The sequence below is a fragment of the Ornithorhynchus anatinus genome, chromosome 11, assembly GCF_004115215.2.
Source record: "Ornithorhynchus anatinus isolate Pmale09 chromosome 11, mOrnAna1.pri.v4, whole genome shotgun sequence".
Classification (NCBI taxonomy): Eukaryota; Metazoa; Chordata; class Mammalia; order Monotremata; family Ornithorhynchidae; genus Ornithorhynchus; species Ornithorhynchus anatinus.
The window spans coordinates 37,470,264-37,486,853 of NC_041738.1; the positions used below are offsets into that span (position 1 = coordinate 37,470,264).

Below are 16,590 nucleotides of genomic sequence, written 5' to 3' on the forward strand. Positions count from 1 at the left end.
GCCCACCTGACCACCAGGTATTCCCCCCCCGAGCTGAGGACAGCGCTTGGCACATAGTAGGCGCTTAAGAAATGCCATCCCTATTAGGATTATTAGGTCCTTCTGAGGCGAGGGCGCTGACCACTAGGCTGCCCGGTTCCCTGGGGGCTGTTGGGAGGCTCCGGCCCATAAATCAAGTAGGGGAGGCCTGGGCATCCCTGTGGCGAGCCCATAGAGCCCGGCAAGGGTTCTCGCCGCCTCAGGGGCAAAGCTACGGGGGCCAAAACACCACAGGCCCCTGGTCGCCTCAGGCCTTCGGGCTCAACTACCGCCATGGAGGGCCAGGGCCTAGGGGACGGCGCTAGTGCGCAGGCGCCGTCCCGCCGGGGAGCCGCGCCAGTGCGCAGGCGCCGCCCGGGAGGGTGGGGGGGGCGCGCCAGTGCGCAGGCGCCGCTCCGAGGGCCCCACCCCGCCCTCCAGGCCGCGCCCCTCGTGCGTCACACGACGTCCTTACGTCGCCGGGCCCCGCCCCCTGACGCACGGGGGTGGTGCGCGCCGGAAGCCCCGCCCCCGGGCCGGTTGCTAGGGCCCCGCCAGTCGGAAGTCCCGCCCGTCGTGCTGCCGCCGCCGCCGCCGCCGTTGTTGTTGTTGTCGTCGTCGTCGTGGTGGTCGGACCGACCCGCGGCTCCCCGAGCCGGCTCCGTCCCCCCCTCCCCGCCGCCGCCATGAAGTGGATGTTCAAGGAGGACCACTCGCTGGGTGAGCGACGCCGCCCTTCCCCTCCCCGCCGCGACATCCCCACCTACAGCGCCAGCGCCCCGCCTGCTGACCCCTCAGCTCTGCGACGCCCACGGCGGGGGCCCAGCGGGGACCGAGGGGGGCGGAAAGGGGACAAAGGGGAGACAGGGGAAAGAGGGGAGATAGAAGGGGGACAGAAAGGGGAAAGAAAGAGGGGGGGCAGAAAGGGGGACAGAGGGGGGACAGAAGGGGAAGGAGGGGGGACAGAGGGGAGACAGAAGGGGGGCAGAAAGGGGAAAGAGGGGGCAGAAGGGGGGCAGAAAGGGGAAAGGGGGGGACAGAAGGGGGAAGAGGGACAGAAAGGGGAAGGGGGGGACAAAAAGGGGAAAGAGGGGGGACAGAAGGGGGAAGAGGGGAGACAAAGGGGACAGAGGGGAGCCGGGGGGGGCAGAAAGGGGAAAGAGGGGACAGAAGGGGAAAGGGGGAGCAGAAGGGTGAAGAGGGGGGGACAGAAGGGGGAAGGGGGGGACAGAAGGGGGAAGGGGGGGACGGAAGGGGGAAGGGGGGGACAGAGGGGAGACAGAAAAGGGCTGGATGGGGGACAGAGGGGGAAATGGAGAGGGGACAGAGAGGGGATGCATGGGGGACTGAAAGGGGACATGGGGGGCAAAGGGGACGGGGGGGACAGAAAAGGTAAAGGGGGGGAACAGAGAAGGGACAGAGGGGGGAAAGGCGGGGGGCAGAGAGGGGAACGAGGCGGGGGGACCCAAAACTCAGCCCTGTCCGGGGCCGTTGGAGGAGGGAGGAGAATCGGGGAGGACTCCCAACCCGGCCGGCCGGCTGGGGAGAGAGGAGGAGGGTTTGGGCCCATCGCCGCCCCCGAAGGCTTCGGAAGGTTCTGACCGAGGGAAGAGAAAGAGGGTTAAGGAAACGAAGCCCAGGCGAAGAGCTCTAAAGCCCCGCCTGGTCGGTGTTCACTGGAGGCGCTGGGGTTTTCTTTTCTTCACAGAACACAGATGCGTAGAATCTGCCAAAATTCGAACCAAATATCCAGACCGGGTCCCGGTGAGTACCCCTCCTCTTCTCCCCCGACGTTCACCTCCCCGACGGCTTCGCTTTCGATCGCTCCGAGATGACTAGGGCCTGCTGCGAGACCTTGGGCGAGGCACCGCTTCTCGGTCCCTCAGTGCCCCCGTCTGTAAAATGGGGATTCTGACCCCCGGACTGTGAGCCGGGTGGGGGACGGGGACCGGGGCCGCCCCGATTAACTCGTGTCTGCCCCGGCGCTTAGAACGTTGTCTGACACCGAATCGTCCGTTCCGAGCCTTTAGTACGGGGCTCTGCACCCAGTAAGCGCTCAGTAAATACGCCCGAATGAACATACCCCAATTATTATGGTGATGATGATGATTACCACCTAGGGATGAGGGCCCCTCAACAGTTGTCATCCTAGGCCTCACCCTGGAATCAGAGTAGCATCAGGGCCTCCGAGGGGAGAGGGAAGCGGCAGCAAGTCAGGGGTTGCGGCTCGTGGCCTCTGGTGTTTCGGGTTTGCCGAAACAGCATCCGGCGATCTAGGCCGCTGAGCTTTCCGCCGCCTCCCGTGATTACATAAGGAGACAGCGTTTTAGGGCAGGGCAACGGGTCGGTCTCGTAAGGTTAGAAATGGGGTTCGGGGTCACCTTGGCCCACTCTTCGTTCAGAATGACGGTTCATTTGCAGCCCCAGAGGCTTCTACACGGTGCGGTGACCACCCTGTTGCCCCGTGTAAGCTCGTCCTCTCGACTCTGAGCTCGTTGTGGGCAGGGGACGTGTCGGTTGTATTGTGGTATTATTCTCTCCAAAGCAGTTAGTGCAGTGCTCTGCACGCTGTAAATGCTCAGCAGATACAGCTGATTACGTCCTTTCATCCAAATTCCAATTTCCTCACTCACCTTCTCCCCCATTTTTTCCGAACACAAAGTCTCCAGTCACCCTTTCTTCTCCCATCATTTTCCCGGACTTATTTCCTTTTACGTGAAATAGCCGTTTGGTTTTCCCTTAATGGTTCTGGAGATTCCATAGTCTCACTTTGGGCAGGGAATGTGTCTACCGACTCTTTTATGTTGTACTCCCCTGCACGCTCAGTACAGTACCCTGCACACAGTAAGCACCCAGATACCGCTGACCGATTGCTGTCCTCAGCCCATCTTCTCTGACCGACCGCTCTGTCGGCTAAAGACGGGCAGACCGTAGTAACAGGTCTTTCCGCCGAACGATTCTCCTTTCCCCCGGCGTAAGGGGAGCCGAAATTCTTTAGATCCAGTTTTTCTGGACTGTAGAGAGAGAGAGAGAGATCAAGAGGACAGCTTGGTTTCCTACAGGCCGTGGCTCCCGCCACCCTCCACCATGTCTTCCAGTTGCGGCTTCGCAGATTCCGGGCCTTCGAGTCGCCTTGGTGACTCGGTGCCCCCGTTGGACGACAGTGCTGAGTGTAGTGCTCTGCACATAGTAAGCGCCCAAACACCGTTGATTGGTGGGGCTACCCTGGTGGGAGATTGGGGTGGAAAGTGAGACTCTGACCACCGTCAGGTGTCCTAACAGGGAAGTGGGACGGTATTATACGAAGAGGAGCGGCGTTCCTCAACTTGGGGCGCTGCGTAAAGTTTGGACAAGAAGTGACTGTCCACTGGGGGAAATGCACTCTCTGCAAACTGTCCCCACTTTCCCGGGGGGGAGACTTTCTCTACCAGAGGCATTCTTGCGCCGGGAGATCTCTGTTCTACAGCTCTCTCCCCTTAGCGTTCCAACCCCCAAGAGGCTTCCTCAGCCGCCCAAGCGACACGCGGGCAGGCTCACCTCTTGCAGCCCACCTTTGACCTTTTGCCTTGGTCTCTGTTCCCTCAGGTGATCGTGGAAAAAGTCTCAGGCTCTCAGATTGTTGACATTGACAAGCGGAAGTACCTGGTTCCGTCTGACATCACCGTGGCCCAGTTTATGTGGATCATCAGGAAAAGGATCCAGCTGCCCTCAGAGAAGGCCATCTTCCTGTTTGTGGATAAGACCGTCCCACAGTCCAGGTGAGGATGTGGTCTCGACAGAGGAAATGACCAAGGGTAAAGGGAAGATGGGCGGGCTGTATTCCTGGGGTTTAGTTGGTTGAAGATTTGTTCTTGTTCCGTAAAGTTTTTCCGGAGCCTGAGAATTCAGTAAGCAGGATTGTGAAGAAAGTATTTCTCTTGTTAATTTTTTTCCTCCAAGAAGCATCGCCTCTGAAGAAGAGATACCCCTGTGGCTGAGTTGTAGGCCTTATCTAGAAAGAGCGGATCAGACAAAGATCTCTCCCCAAATGGCTCGTGAGCCCCCGGGCCTCGGTTAACCTCCCAGACACCCCTCCTGGATATTGCCATCAGCTCATCTTGTGGCAGCAAGTCCTGAGCCGGCAGGTCCAGAAGCTCCGTCCCCCAGCCCGATTTCCATCAGGGAAATCGAAGCTTAGGATGGGAGGATTGTCTTCTCCCAAGCCCTCAGTACAGTGTTCTGCACATAGTAAGCACTCTGTCACTTCAAGAATCTCAAGACTCCAGTTTTCTCCCCTTGAAGACTTATTCTCTGCAACTAAATCTTGCTCTTGCATCCAGCGGCTGGGTACGGGGTAAGCGGTTAGTACAGTGCTCTGCACGCAGTAAGCGCTCAGTAAATATGACTGGTCATCCCATTCCTGCAGCCTGGTAGGCCATAGTAGCTTAGGTTCCATCAGGAGAGGGAACGTTTGATGTAATAACCTAATCGATTTTTTCCTTTTATGACCAGTTGGGATCTCTGAGGCCTTTAGCCAAACCCTAGTCGTCCCTTCTACTCCAGCCACCAAGCAACTGGAGAGAAGTTCCCTGCCCCATTTCACCCTAGAAGCCAAGAGAGGTTGAGCCTGGCTACAACTCGATCCATTTTCCAAAAAGGGAAACTTCTCAGGCAAAAACTCGGGCCCTGGGAACCCAGCCCAGTGGAGCCAAAATGTGACCGATTTGGAAACCACTGAGAGCTAAACAGGAGGTCAGAGCCGGGCTTAGAGAAGCAGCGTGGCTCGGTGGAAAGAGCCCGGGCTTAGGAGTCAGAGGTCAGCGGTTCGAATCCCGGCTCTGCCACTTGTCGGCTGTGTGACTGTGGGCAAGTCACTTCACTTCTCTGGGCCTCAGTTACCTCATCTGTAAAATGGGGATGAAGACTGTGAGCCTCACATGGGACAGCCTGATTATCCTGTATCTCCCTCAGCTCTTAGAACAGTGCTCTGCACACAGTAAGCGCTTAACAAATACCAACATTATTATTACTCAGACATTGGTTCTTCTAAAGGTAGGAGCTCTATTAGCCTGAGTTTCCTCTCCATCCCCATATCTTTGGCTTCCCGATGGAAGAACCGAAGGTGGGAGCGGGTAAATAGGAACCACTTAGACTAAACCTGCACCCGGCCTGGGATGAGGGACCAGGGATCTGGAGGCATTTGCAGAAAGGAGAAGCCGTTAGACCCCTTGGAAAGATGTTTCGCTAGCACTGGGGGGGACCACGTCAACTGGGTGTCAACATCTTGTGGCTCTGTGAATGATTTGACGTAGAAGGTTAGAGGGAGTGTGTTATTTGCCTCTCTGTCTTAGAGGAGGGAGCTATTGGTCCTCTTGCCTTCTAAGGTGGTGGAGGGTTCTGGCAGATTTCTGTTTCCCTAAAGATCCTGCTTCATTCATTCAGTGGTATCTACTGAGCACATACTGTGTGCAGAGCACTGTACTAAGCGGTTGGGCTTCCTGAACTCTTCCTCCTGCAGGAGTCGAGGTAATTCTTGGCTGTCTGTCTTTGAGGTGAGTTGAGGCAGGATGGAAGGAAATCAGGTTCCGTCGTTATTTACTGAGCGCTTACTGGGTGCAAAGCGTTGCACCGAGCGCTCGGGATAGTACAGCATAACAGTCGTTAGACACGTTCCTTGCCCACAGCGAGATTACATTCCAGATAATAATAACTGTGCTATTGGTTTACTGCTTACTCTGTGCCGAGCACCGTGTGAGCACTGGGGTAGAGACAAGAAAATCAGATCCCACCTGGGGCCCACAGTATACGGAGGAGGAAGAATAGCTATCCAATCCCCATTTTGCAGATGAGGGGACTGGGGCGCAGAGAAATTAAGAGACTTGCCCAAGGTCACACAGCAGGTACATAGCAGAGCCAGGATTTGAACCCAAGCCCAAGCTCTTTCCACTAGGCCAGGCCACTTCCACGAGGGGCAGTCAGTTTAAGTTTCCTCCATTCTGGGCCTCTGATACTAATCAGAGGAAATGGAGTAACCTTTGTATTACTGGTCATTTCATCCAGGCCAGATGACCCGGGGAATTCCTGGTCACCTATAGAGCAGTTGCAGGTTTCCCTCACCCTTCCCCCAAGATCTAAACAACGTTGAAAACCCCAAGTCATTTTCTCTCACGAGGCAGCATTGAGGTTTGCCTTAAAAGCTTTACCCTTGGGATCTGATTCTAAATTGCAGATCGGTGAACTAACCAACACCACTGACAAGCTGAGTCGTCCCTTTCCCCTCTGCTCCTTTCAAACCATATGAGTTTGATTTCTCTCTTTAAATCGACTTGGCTACCGCAAGCAATTAAGTCCATCCCACCCCAGTGGCGTTTGTCTTCCTAGATTCTCCTAGAGTCGCACAAAAAAACCCAAAGGCATCGTATTCAAAGTACCAATCAGGTGATCTCCACAACAGACACAGAGAAAGTTCACTTTCATAGTTCACCAAGAGGACGGAAGGCGAGAAAGTCAGCAAATATATTGGAAAAATGCTAGTTTTACTACCTTTTTCATTATTCGTCAGATACAGGTCAAGTGACGGTGGGCAAGACAACCTTTCTTCAAGAACTATCGTACTAGTTATATTTTCCATCATTCTAAGTAGCTTCCTCAATGAATAGAGAATTCGATTAGAGCATTATGATTCTCCTCTATCCCTAGTGGGGCTTACCAAGGAATGTTACCATTGAAGACCTTCATAAAGGCTTTAGTCGCACAGCAGTCACGATGCTGAGAATCTGCCAAAGCCCCACGGACGCTTTTACCCTTTGGGTTTTTTTCTGAAGTCAGACAGGAACCGGGGAGGAAATGGAGCTACTAAAACTAAGATACGAAGGTCCAGCAGATGTAAAGAAAGCAGGAGTCTGGCTGATGACCGGAAGGGCTCTGACACTGAAGAGGAAGAAGTTCACTGATAAATCCAAATCAATTCTTGCCGGGAGGGATTTCACTATACAGTTGTCTTCATCGGGGGAATGGAGGAGCAGTAGGGAGGCTGATGGAGCTGGTTATGGGAGTCATTATTTAGAGTTTGAGGTCACCCCCCCACTGCCCTTTCTAGTTCATTCTCCACTTAACCTTTCAGAGTATCAGTCTGATTGTCACCCAGTCTTCAACCAGATTCTCTTCACTCAGCATATTCCCAGCTGTCTCCTTTCCCCACCCATTTGCTGTGAAAACTTTCCTGGTTCCCAGCTCCCAGGATGCCAGCTCGAGTGATATCCGCTCTGTCTGCGTGGTGGGCATTTTAGCGCTGTCGGATCGAAAACTGGGTTGGCTATAAGAGTGTACTGGCCCCTGGGACCGACTGGCATAAAGGGATTTTTCTGCTTTGGCTCCATGTGGGTGAAGATCAGACCGATACTTTTTAGGGGAATGAGTCTGCAGCCTCTCTGAAGCAGCAGAGGTTCTGAGGGCTCTGGTGGCTTTAGCCAACTGCCTCTGTCGCCTCAGGGCTGCATAATTCATCCATTTAAGCTGGCAAGGACCAGAGTTTCAGCTTGCCTGTTCCCCAGCATTAAGCCATCTCTAGACTTTTTTTTTTAAGGTATTTAAGCACCCAAAGCCAGGTGCGGCACTGAGTCCTGGGGTAGATGTGAGATAATCAGGTCAGACACAGTCCCTGACCCACGGACATAAATTTGTACCTTTATTCAAACACTCTCCCGGGTCTCCGAGGGTCCCAACTCATGGACGCCTCCAGGTAGGCCAGGGAACGTGTCTACCGACTCTGTTGTATTCTCTCAGGCGCTTAGTACAGTGTTAGGCCCACAATGAGCACTCAGTTAATGCCATTGAGTCGGGCTCTGGAGATTGGCCTAGCAACTTGACGTACGTCGGCTGGGATCCCTTTAGCTACAGCACCTCCCGGGCCTAGCACACTTCAGCTCGGCCTTTTGCTTTCGCTTGCTTTTCCTTTTCCTCTTCCTCTGGATAGCAGTTTGAAGTAGTCATCCCCAAAAACGGCTTTCTTTCTGGATGAGGGAGGAGGAGGGAAACATGGAATGTGGGTAGCTTTCCTCAAATAAGACTTACTGAAACGTCCGCCTCCCCAGTCGACGTATTAGACGCCGGAGATTACAGTCGAGGCAGAAGTAACGACGGTTAGCTCCTGAGGGCCTTTTGCCGGAGCTGCTAACGGTTTAGCGACAATACCGACCCGGGATTAAGAGCCGGCGCTGGAGTCCGGGACAGCACTGGCCGTTCTCGAACGGATCCCTGGAGCAGTTAGGAGTGCGACTGCGCTTCTTCATCCACAAGGGACCCGGCGGTACTGTGGCCCACCGAGTAGGTGGAATTTTTGAAGCTCTACGCTGAGCGAGGGCCAAGGGCGCATAAGCACCAGTCCTCTGAAAGACTGACCCGCCTTGCTCAAGCTATATGGAAAAAGCATCACGCGGAACTGGCACGAAGCACGGCGGCTCCCTTACGAGTGACGGCTCCGGTCACGACAGGTTTCCGGACACACTCTGCCCTCCGGCTTCTACTTGCTACAGCTGAATTTGGTTTTTTGTTGGGCCCAGAGAGCTCCTTTAGCCAGGGGCTTTTGCCTTTTGGCATCTCCCGTTGCCTTAGCCGCCGTTTTAATGGCGGGGACATTATACTCGGTTGGAGTATCGGCTGTTTGATTGAGCTCTGGTTTCCTGGCTCCGAGCTCCTTGATTAGTTTCGAGGTTGAAAAGGATCTGGGTCCTTTCTTAAGACTGAAGCTCACCAGGTTGGCAGCAGTTAGAGCTCCTGTGGCTGCCCCTGCCACTCTCTCCAGTTCCCTCGAAGGCTCTCGTGTCTGAGAAGAAAGCAGGGATGGGAACTCTTCCACTCATGTAGGTAAATATTGAAAGGTCCCTTGAAGTCATCAATTTTGCAGGAGTGAAAAAACACTTTTTGTGGAAGGGGTCCTTTGATCGGCAAGAGGTGGAGGGCACCGAGCGGGGGAAAAGGGCCTTTTTTGTTTTAAAAGAGAGGAGCAGGAGGACTCCGACGGTACAAACGTGAGGTGGTACCACCTCTGTGAGATTTTTGCCTTACATTATCCATCAGTGGTATTCCCTGAGCGTTCACTGTGTGCAGAGCTCTGAACTGAGGGCTTGGGAAAAGACAGATATGATACGATCCCTTCCCACAAGAAGCTGATGATCCACGTTAGTCCCTCTGGGCTCTACTAGGTATTTATTTCTGGGCGTTTGTGATTGCTGGACTTATGCCATCCAAAAAGATTGCATCAAAAAGGTGTAAAAGCAGCTTCCCGCTGCTTCTCTGGCCAGCCTCAAAAGCACAAGGCCCACGCCCTGCCAAGCGTTAAGTCAGCGTAAGGCAAATTTCCCTCTGTCGCCCACCTCAGTGTCACTCTGCAGCTTAGCGGCCCCTGGCACATGGAGAAAGCATGTCCATGGCTCCAGCTGTTACTAGTGCCGGTCTTGAATGTGCACTACTCACTTTCATGGCATAAAGCGCATTTTGGTTTCCCCAAATGGCAGAATCTGCTTCCAAGGGGAGAGCAAGCCAATTCTCCCACCCACGAGGATTTGGTTTCAGGGATTTCTATTTCTGGAGAGTTTGCTGGGAGGCTGTAGAGTACTTCAGATCCTAGCTAGAGTTCTAGTGCGTAGCATTTTCTCATGCACGGAGGCCCTCGCTCTGTTTGGATAAATTCACGAGCTCGCACGTTCTCCCGGCAGAGGGAACTTCTGACAAGACAGGTCCATTTAAACCCAACTCCTTTCCCCAGAAGTAAACCCAAAGCTGAACTTTTTCTTCTCTCAGAAGAACTGCGGAATAAGGATACCGTCACCCTCATTTCTTCTCCTCACTCGGAACTGGAACTCTTTGCACTCAGTTTGACCTGGTTTGCTTTTTCCTGGTCCTATAAATCCAGCAAGGTGTAGCCACACATCAGGGGAGGGGCGAAGTACCCTTAATGCTACAAAGATCGCCCAAAAGGTCTCCAGTTAACAATGAGCCCCAGGAGCTGTACTTCTCCCTCCTGAGGATCAATGAGTTGTATTTATTGAGCGCTTACTGTGTGCAGAGCTTGTACTAAGAGCTTGGTAGACACATTCTCTGGCTTACAGTGAGGTTACATTCTAAGGGAGTCGGAATCGTGGCTTCAAATAGTTTTCCTTTTAACAAAGTGAAACACTGCCTTGGGTCTAATTTCTGTAGGTTACTGTACAAGAGAGCACGTACATCACTTTATAACAAGAGAGCATGTACATCACTTTATACCGGGCCTTTTTCAAAGCTCATTCCAAACGTAATTTTATTTGCAGTCTTATCCTGAGAGCAAAAGCAAATGACCCAACTGGTGGCATCAGTTTTCCTATAATTCCTGAAGTGACTCAGATTTAACGTAAGAAACTGCTGAACGGCTAAGAGGTGATTAGAGTAAGGGTATGTCGTCACCGGGAAAAGCCGGGATGTGAATAAAAACACAGAATATTTCAACGTCAGACTTCCAGAAGTGAAAGATAGTTCACAAAAACCAGTCCATGAATGGGAAAATAAAAAATCCTTGTAAAGAGAAGGACACATTTAAAAATGAAAGAAAAAAAATCAAAATCCTTAAGAGAAAGGACATGTCTGAAAACAAAATGCTTTCGGTCCCTGTGTCCACGTCCTAATTTTTGCCTGCTTTTTTCTTCTTTAACTTGACCCATTTTTCAACCTAATTTGTCCATATAAAGTTAGAATAAACATACCGTCCATAATTATAGCACCAACCTAGTAAAGAAATTTACAAACCTTATTAACAGTTGAGGGGCTCTGACGAGGCATGCCTTCCCAAAGATGAATTTCCCTTATTCGTATCTCAGTAGGAAAATTCGCTGTCCATATAGAAGAAAAAAAAACATCTCCAGTTGTGACTGAAATCTGTCCCCCCTGAATTCTTCTCATTTGCCCCGGCCGGTTTCTTCTCCTGCTCCTACCTACCCCCGCTGAACCACCGAGTCGGAAAGCGTCACTGTGCAGCCAGAGCCTCCCAGAGTCTCTAGAGAAATAGGGTCTCCGGGACCAGGGTAGCTGAGGTTCCTCAAACCAGAAATCACCAAAATGCTCCCGATGGGGAGATTTCTGCTTGGTCCCCTAGCATCCAAAGCGCACGGCGGGGCCTGGTAGAAAGAGCACAGGCCTGGGAGTCACAAGACCGGGTTCTAGTCCTGGCCCTGCCACCGTCCCGCTGGATGACTTCGGGCAAATGGCTTCACTGGGCCTCAGTTTCCTCATCTGAAGAATGGGGAAAAGACACCTATTCTCTCTACAGTTCAGGATTGAGAGGCAGGGTGTGTGTCCAGTCTGATTATTTTGTATCTACCCATTAATTCAATCATACTTATTGAGTTGGCAGAACACTGTATGAAGCGCTTAGGAGAGTACAACAATAAAAATAATAATGTTGGTATTTGTTAAGTGCTTACTATGTGCAGAGCACTGTTCTAAGCGCTGAGGTAGATACAGGGCACGTGAGGCTCACAGTCTTAATCCCCATTTTCCAGATGAGGTAACTGAGGCACAGAGAAGTTAAGTGACTTGGCCACAGTCACACAGCTGACAAGGGGCAGAGCCGGGATTCGAACCCATGACCTCCGACTCCCAAGACCGGGCTCTTTCCACTGAGCCACGCTGCTTCTCTAGAATAAAACAAAACAGTAAATAAAACAGACACAGTCCCTGCCCCCGAGCTTACAGTCCTGAGCGGGAGACAGACCTTAAAATAATAAATTATAGATACGTATGTGAGTACCCCGGGGCTTGGTTCCTAGCAAAGTACTCTAGCTTCAAGCTTTAAGATGATCTGAGCTCCTTCTCCTTATATTCCTTGGATTTAGAAATGAGTCCTTTTATTCTTATCTCTGCCACTGACTCACCGTCATTTGATCCAAGCTTTGATTTCCCTATTTACAAAAGCCAGGATCCAATTATTTACCCTCCTCCCTCCCTCCCTCTTACCCTTCCTCGCTAGGGTGTTGCGGAGGTCAGCCAAATAATGCTTGCAGAGTTCCTTAAATGACCGCTCATGACTCAGGGTTATTACACCGATTTTCCTTGTCTCGTGGCTCAGGTATTAGCCCTCTGCCAGAACCAAGCCCAATTTTTTTTTTTGCGTGTGTGTGTTTTGTTTTTCTCACTCAAGCCTAACCATGGGACAACTTTACGAAAAGGAAAAAGATGAAGACGGCTTCTTGTACGTGGCCTACAGTGGAGAGAACACCTTTGGCTTCTGAGGGCCAGAGCTGGGCCAGGTGCACCTTCCTGCTTGTGTATCTTGTAAATAGCCGGTCATTTTCAGTTACCACACAAGACCCTCTTCACATAGATACATAGTGCATTTGTAACTGGATTTATTTCTTAATATATTGAAAGGTCTTGTTTTATTAGACTGGTAAATTATCAGAGTTATTTTATTTTATTTTTTTCTTTGTTGTGCATTGTTATCATGGCTGTAAGTTCCCAGGGCCCCTGCTACTCTGGGACTCATATTTAATGAAGTCGTTCGGATACCGAGGTGAGGTAGGTGGGAGACTGAAGTGCGAGTGGGGGCTGTGGGGCGGGGGGGAAAGGAGACGCATATTCTGGATTAAGTTCGAAGTGTTAGTTACATAAGTATTAAAAATGTCTAAGTTAAACCCTAAGCAATCAGAACACATGCTTCTTTAGATTATACCAACTGTCAATCATGTTGGACTGAGCTAGTCTCTTCCTCTTTCTGAATTCTATTAAGGTAAATAATTACAATAAAATTTCCTCTCACAAAGGCACTGCGATGTGGCACCGTTTCATTTACCTTCCCTCTGATCGGGTCACCGTATCCGGCGGCAACCAGAGCTGGGAGGCGGCGGCGGGGTCGGGAACGCTGACAAAGCAAGACGGGGTGGGGCCAATCCAACGGTCGGACACAAACACGACTCAGAATCCCTCCCCTCTCCCACCCGACCCTCCGTTCACTTGCCCCACCTTCAAAACCCTCCTAAAATCCCATCTCCTCCAACAGGCTTTCCCCGACTAAACCCTCATTTCCCTCACCCGCCCTCTCCCCCGTGTCAATTATGCCGTTAGCTCTTAGCACTTTGATACTCACTCCAGCCTCCCGGCACTTATGTACACATTTCTGTACTCTTAATTTCATTTCCCCTAAATGGAATCTACTTTAACGTCTGTCTCTCCCTGTAGACAACGCTCTCTGTGGGCAGGAATCACGTCTATCGGCACTATTGTACCTTCTCAGTGTGCAGTGCTCGGCCACGCAGTGATCACTCGGATATCTCCGACGGATATAACGAAGCTACTTAAAGGACACGTGGGTAGCTGAGGCAAAAAAAGAATGATCAGAAGTCACTCTCATCACCTTATGCCCCTCAGAGCTCTCTCCCTAAGGATTTCCTGTTCAAACGGTTCATCTCTTGGCTCTGCCTAAGAAGGATGAGTAGAGGAATGGAGGCCTGAAAGAACACTCACCAGACAACCCTCAAACGTGTTTTTTGGTATTTTGTTGGTATTCGTTGAGCACTTACTATGTGCCAGACATTGAACTAAGCACTGGGGTAGGTACAAGATATCCCAGATACAAGCGGTTCTGTCGGGCTGCAAAAAAGGAAGAGAAGGGTGGAGACAGGTCCCTTGGACACACTTGCCCGCCAAGACCTCACTTGGATCCAATTATGAGCTGCCCGCCCACCTCATTCGCCCAACTTCTTTTCTGCCAAAGGATCTGGGGACTCCGCCTTGGGACTCTGACCTCCAGGGGAACCGATGCTGAGCTCCCTCGAGCCAGGCCCCGGGTAGGTAAGGGGTGAATGGGCCCGCGTTTCCTAACCCAAACAGAGCTCAACAGCCCCGACTGCCTGCACTACCAACTCCTCCGAGCTGACTTGTCCCCGGGGATCAGACTTTAGCGTGTGAGCTCTGGGAGGTCTAGGTCTGGATCGTGTTGTTTCTTTTCGGGCCCGGCGCCCTAGGGACGCTCGGTACCCGCTAAATCGAAACCGGAGGCAAACCGTAGGTCCGGAGACCTCAACGCGGAGTGGCTAGCGGAGGAAAACTGCACCTGCCCAATGGATTCTGGAGTAACCATCCTGAGGCCAGGCACCACTCACGGGATTTGGAAAGAGGCAAGATGCTTTGCCCTGGTCCTCCATGGGAACTTGCTCAGCAGCTGGGTTGGAAGACAGCAAGCAGCTGGAGAGGCTCGCTCTCCCCACCCCCCTGGCTATTTCCAATTTTCCTTCTCATTTTAGTCTCCTAAGGGAGGAAAACCAGGCTGAGGCTCCTCCCTACCGCCACCAGAGAAACCCAACGGCAAAAGAGGAGGATGGGACTAGATTCCTAACTGATGGACCGCTCTGCTTTTCTGCCTTCTGATACTCCTGCAAATTTGATGATGCTTTCAGGCGGAGGAGGGGGGTTGCGGACTGATGCGAGGACAGAGAACCCGGTTCCATCCAACTGCAATCATCCCAGGTGCCTGAGCACAGAGATAGATTAGCAGAAGGATTACACTTATTTTACCCCTTGCTTTCAAGGTCAAAATTCACCGTATAAACACTCGCTTCAGATCTGTCCCTCTCCCTTCTACGATAGTCTCGGAACGGGCGATTCACAGCCTGCATTTTTGGCACAGTAACACACGCGGCCACCTGGCCGAGAAACGGGAACCACGGGGGTTGGAATCGGCCTGAGCCCAGGCCCAGGTTCCTGGGCAGCAGGCCCAGCTGGTCGTTCTGCTACTTGCTTTCACCTGACTCCCCGTATCACCCAGTTTCCCGCCTCTTCCTCCCCTCACCCCGTGTGGTAACCGCACAGCTGTGCCAAGCAGCCGGGGAAAGGCACGGTGATAACGGCACCGCCTGTTGTAAGCTTCCAATGGGCCTCGGCCCAGCCAGGGCCGAGAGCTCGAGAGAAGGAATCTATAATGTTAGGAATCTGTGTGGACCCACCTGCCTTCTTTCATCCCTATCAGGGGATTCTCTGCTGGGCCACGGCATACATTATGCGGGCAGGCAAGCAGAGGGGCGGCACAAAGACTCTTTATACCAAACCTATTTACAGCCCCAGGAACCCCACTGATGCTGGACCACAGTGCCAGAGACCAGCAGGCAGTTGCCAGGACCAGGGCGGGGATTATGCCTAGAATTCCTTAACTCCCATTCTCTCCTAGACCCCCTCCAATCTGGCTTCCGTCCCCTCCACTCTACCGAGACTGCTCTCTCTAAGGTCACCCATGACCTCCTTCTTGCCAAATCCAATGGCTCCTACTCCATTCTGATCCTCCTTGACCTCTCTGCTGCCTTTGACACTGTCGACCATCCCCTCCTCCTCCGTACCTTATCTCACCTTGGCTTCACGGACTCTGTCCTCTCCTGGTTCTCCTCTTACCTCTCTGGCCGATCATTCTCGGTCTCCTATGCTGGAGCCTCCTCCCCCTCCCATCCTTTAACTGTTGGAGTTCCTCAAGGGTCAGTTCTTGGCCCTCTTCTGTTCTCCATTTACACTCACTCCCTCGGTGAACTCATCCGCTCTCACGGCTTTGACTACCATCTCTACGCAGATGACACGCAGATCTACATCTCCGCCCCTGTCCTCTCCCCCTCCCTTCAGGCTCGCATCTCCTCCTGCCTCCGGGACGTCTCCACCTGGATGTCTGCCCGCCACCTAAAACTCAACATGAGCAAGACTGAGCTCCTCATCTTCCCTCCCAAGCCCGGTCCGCTCCCAGACTTCTCCATCACCGTGGATGGCACGACCATCCTTCCCGTCCCGCAGGCCCGCAATCTCGGTGTCATCCTTGACTCGTCCCTCTCGTTCACCCCACACATCCTATCCGTTACCGAGACCTGCCGGTTTCACCTCTACAATATCGCCAAGATCCGCCCTTTCCTCTCCACCCAAACGGCTACCTTACTATTACGGGCTCTCGTTATATCCCGGCTAGACTACTGTGTCGGCCTTCTCTCTGACCTCCCTTCCTCCTCTCTCGCCCCGCTCCGGTCTATTCTTCACTCCGCTGCCCGGCTCATCTTCCCGCAGAAACGATCTGGGCATGTCACTCCCCTTCTTAAACAACTCCAGTGGTTGCCTATCGACCTCCGCTCCAAACAAAAACTCCTCACTCTAGGCTTCGAGGCTCTCCATCACCTTGCCCCTTCCTACCTCTCCTCCCTTCTCTCTTTCTACCGCCCACCCCGCACGCTCCGCTCCTCTGCCGCCCACCTCCTCGCCGTCCCTCGGTCTCGCCTATCCCGCCGTCGACCCCCGGGTCACGTCCTCCCGCGGTCCCGGAACGCCCTCCCTCCTCACCTCCGCCAAACTGATTCTCTTTCCCTCTTCAAAACCTTACTTAAAAATCACCTCCTCCAAGAGGCCTTCCCAGACTGAGCTCCTCTTCCCCCTCTACTCCCTCTGCCATCCCCCCTTTACCTCTCCGCAGCTAAAGCCTCATTTTCCCCTTTTCCCTCTGCTCCTCCACCTCTCCCTTCCCATCCCCACAGCACTGTACCCTTCCGCTCAACTGTATATATTTTCGTTACCCTATTTATTTTGTTAATGAATTGTACATCGCCT

At 52.6% G+C, this 16,590-nt stretch overlaps 1 protein-coding gene across 1 annotated transcript; it reads left to right on the top strand.

Annotated features, from left to right (window-relative positions):
- The first annotated feature begins 610 nt into the window (after positions 1-610).
- On the top strand, positions 611-12,791 carry LOC100077391 (gamma-aminobutyric acid receptor-associated protein-like 2). Its single transcript, XM_029075817.2, has 4 exons — positions 611-738; positions 1,727-1,782; positions 3,604-3,776; positions 12,167-12,791. The coding sequence occupies exons 1-4, from the start codon at positions 705-707 to the stop codon at positions 12,255-12,257; spliced, it is 354 nt and encodes a 117-aa protein (XP_028931650.1). The 5' UTR covers positions 611-704; the 3' UTR covers positions 12,258-12,791.
- Positions 12,792-16,590: the final 3,799 nt, after the last annotated feature.

Bases quoted from the DNA above. Each gene is read 5' to 3' on its own strand.
- LOC100077391 (XM_029075817.2), top strand. From the start codon at position 705: ATGAAGTGGATGTTCAAGGAGGACCACTCGCTGG. The intron at 739-1,726 runs GTGAGCGACGCC...TTTTCTTCACAG, and splicing joins CAAGGAGGACCACTCGCTGG to AACACAGATGCGTAGAATCT. The intron at 3,777-12,166 runs GTGAGGATGTGG...TTCTCACTCAAG, and splicing joins AAGACCGTCCCACAGTCCAG to CCTAACCATGGGACAACTTT.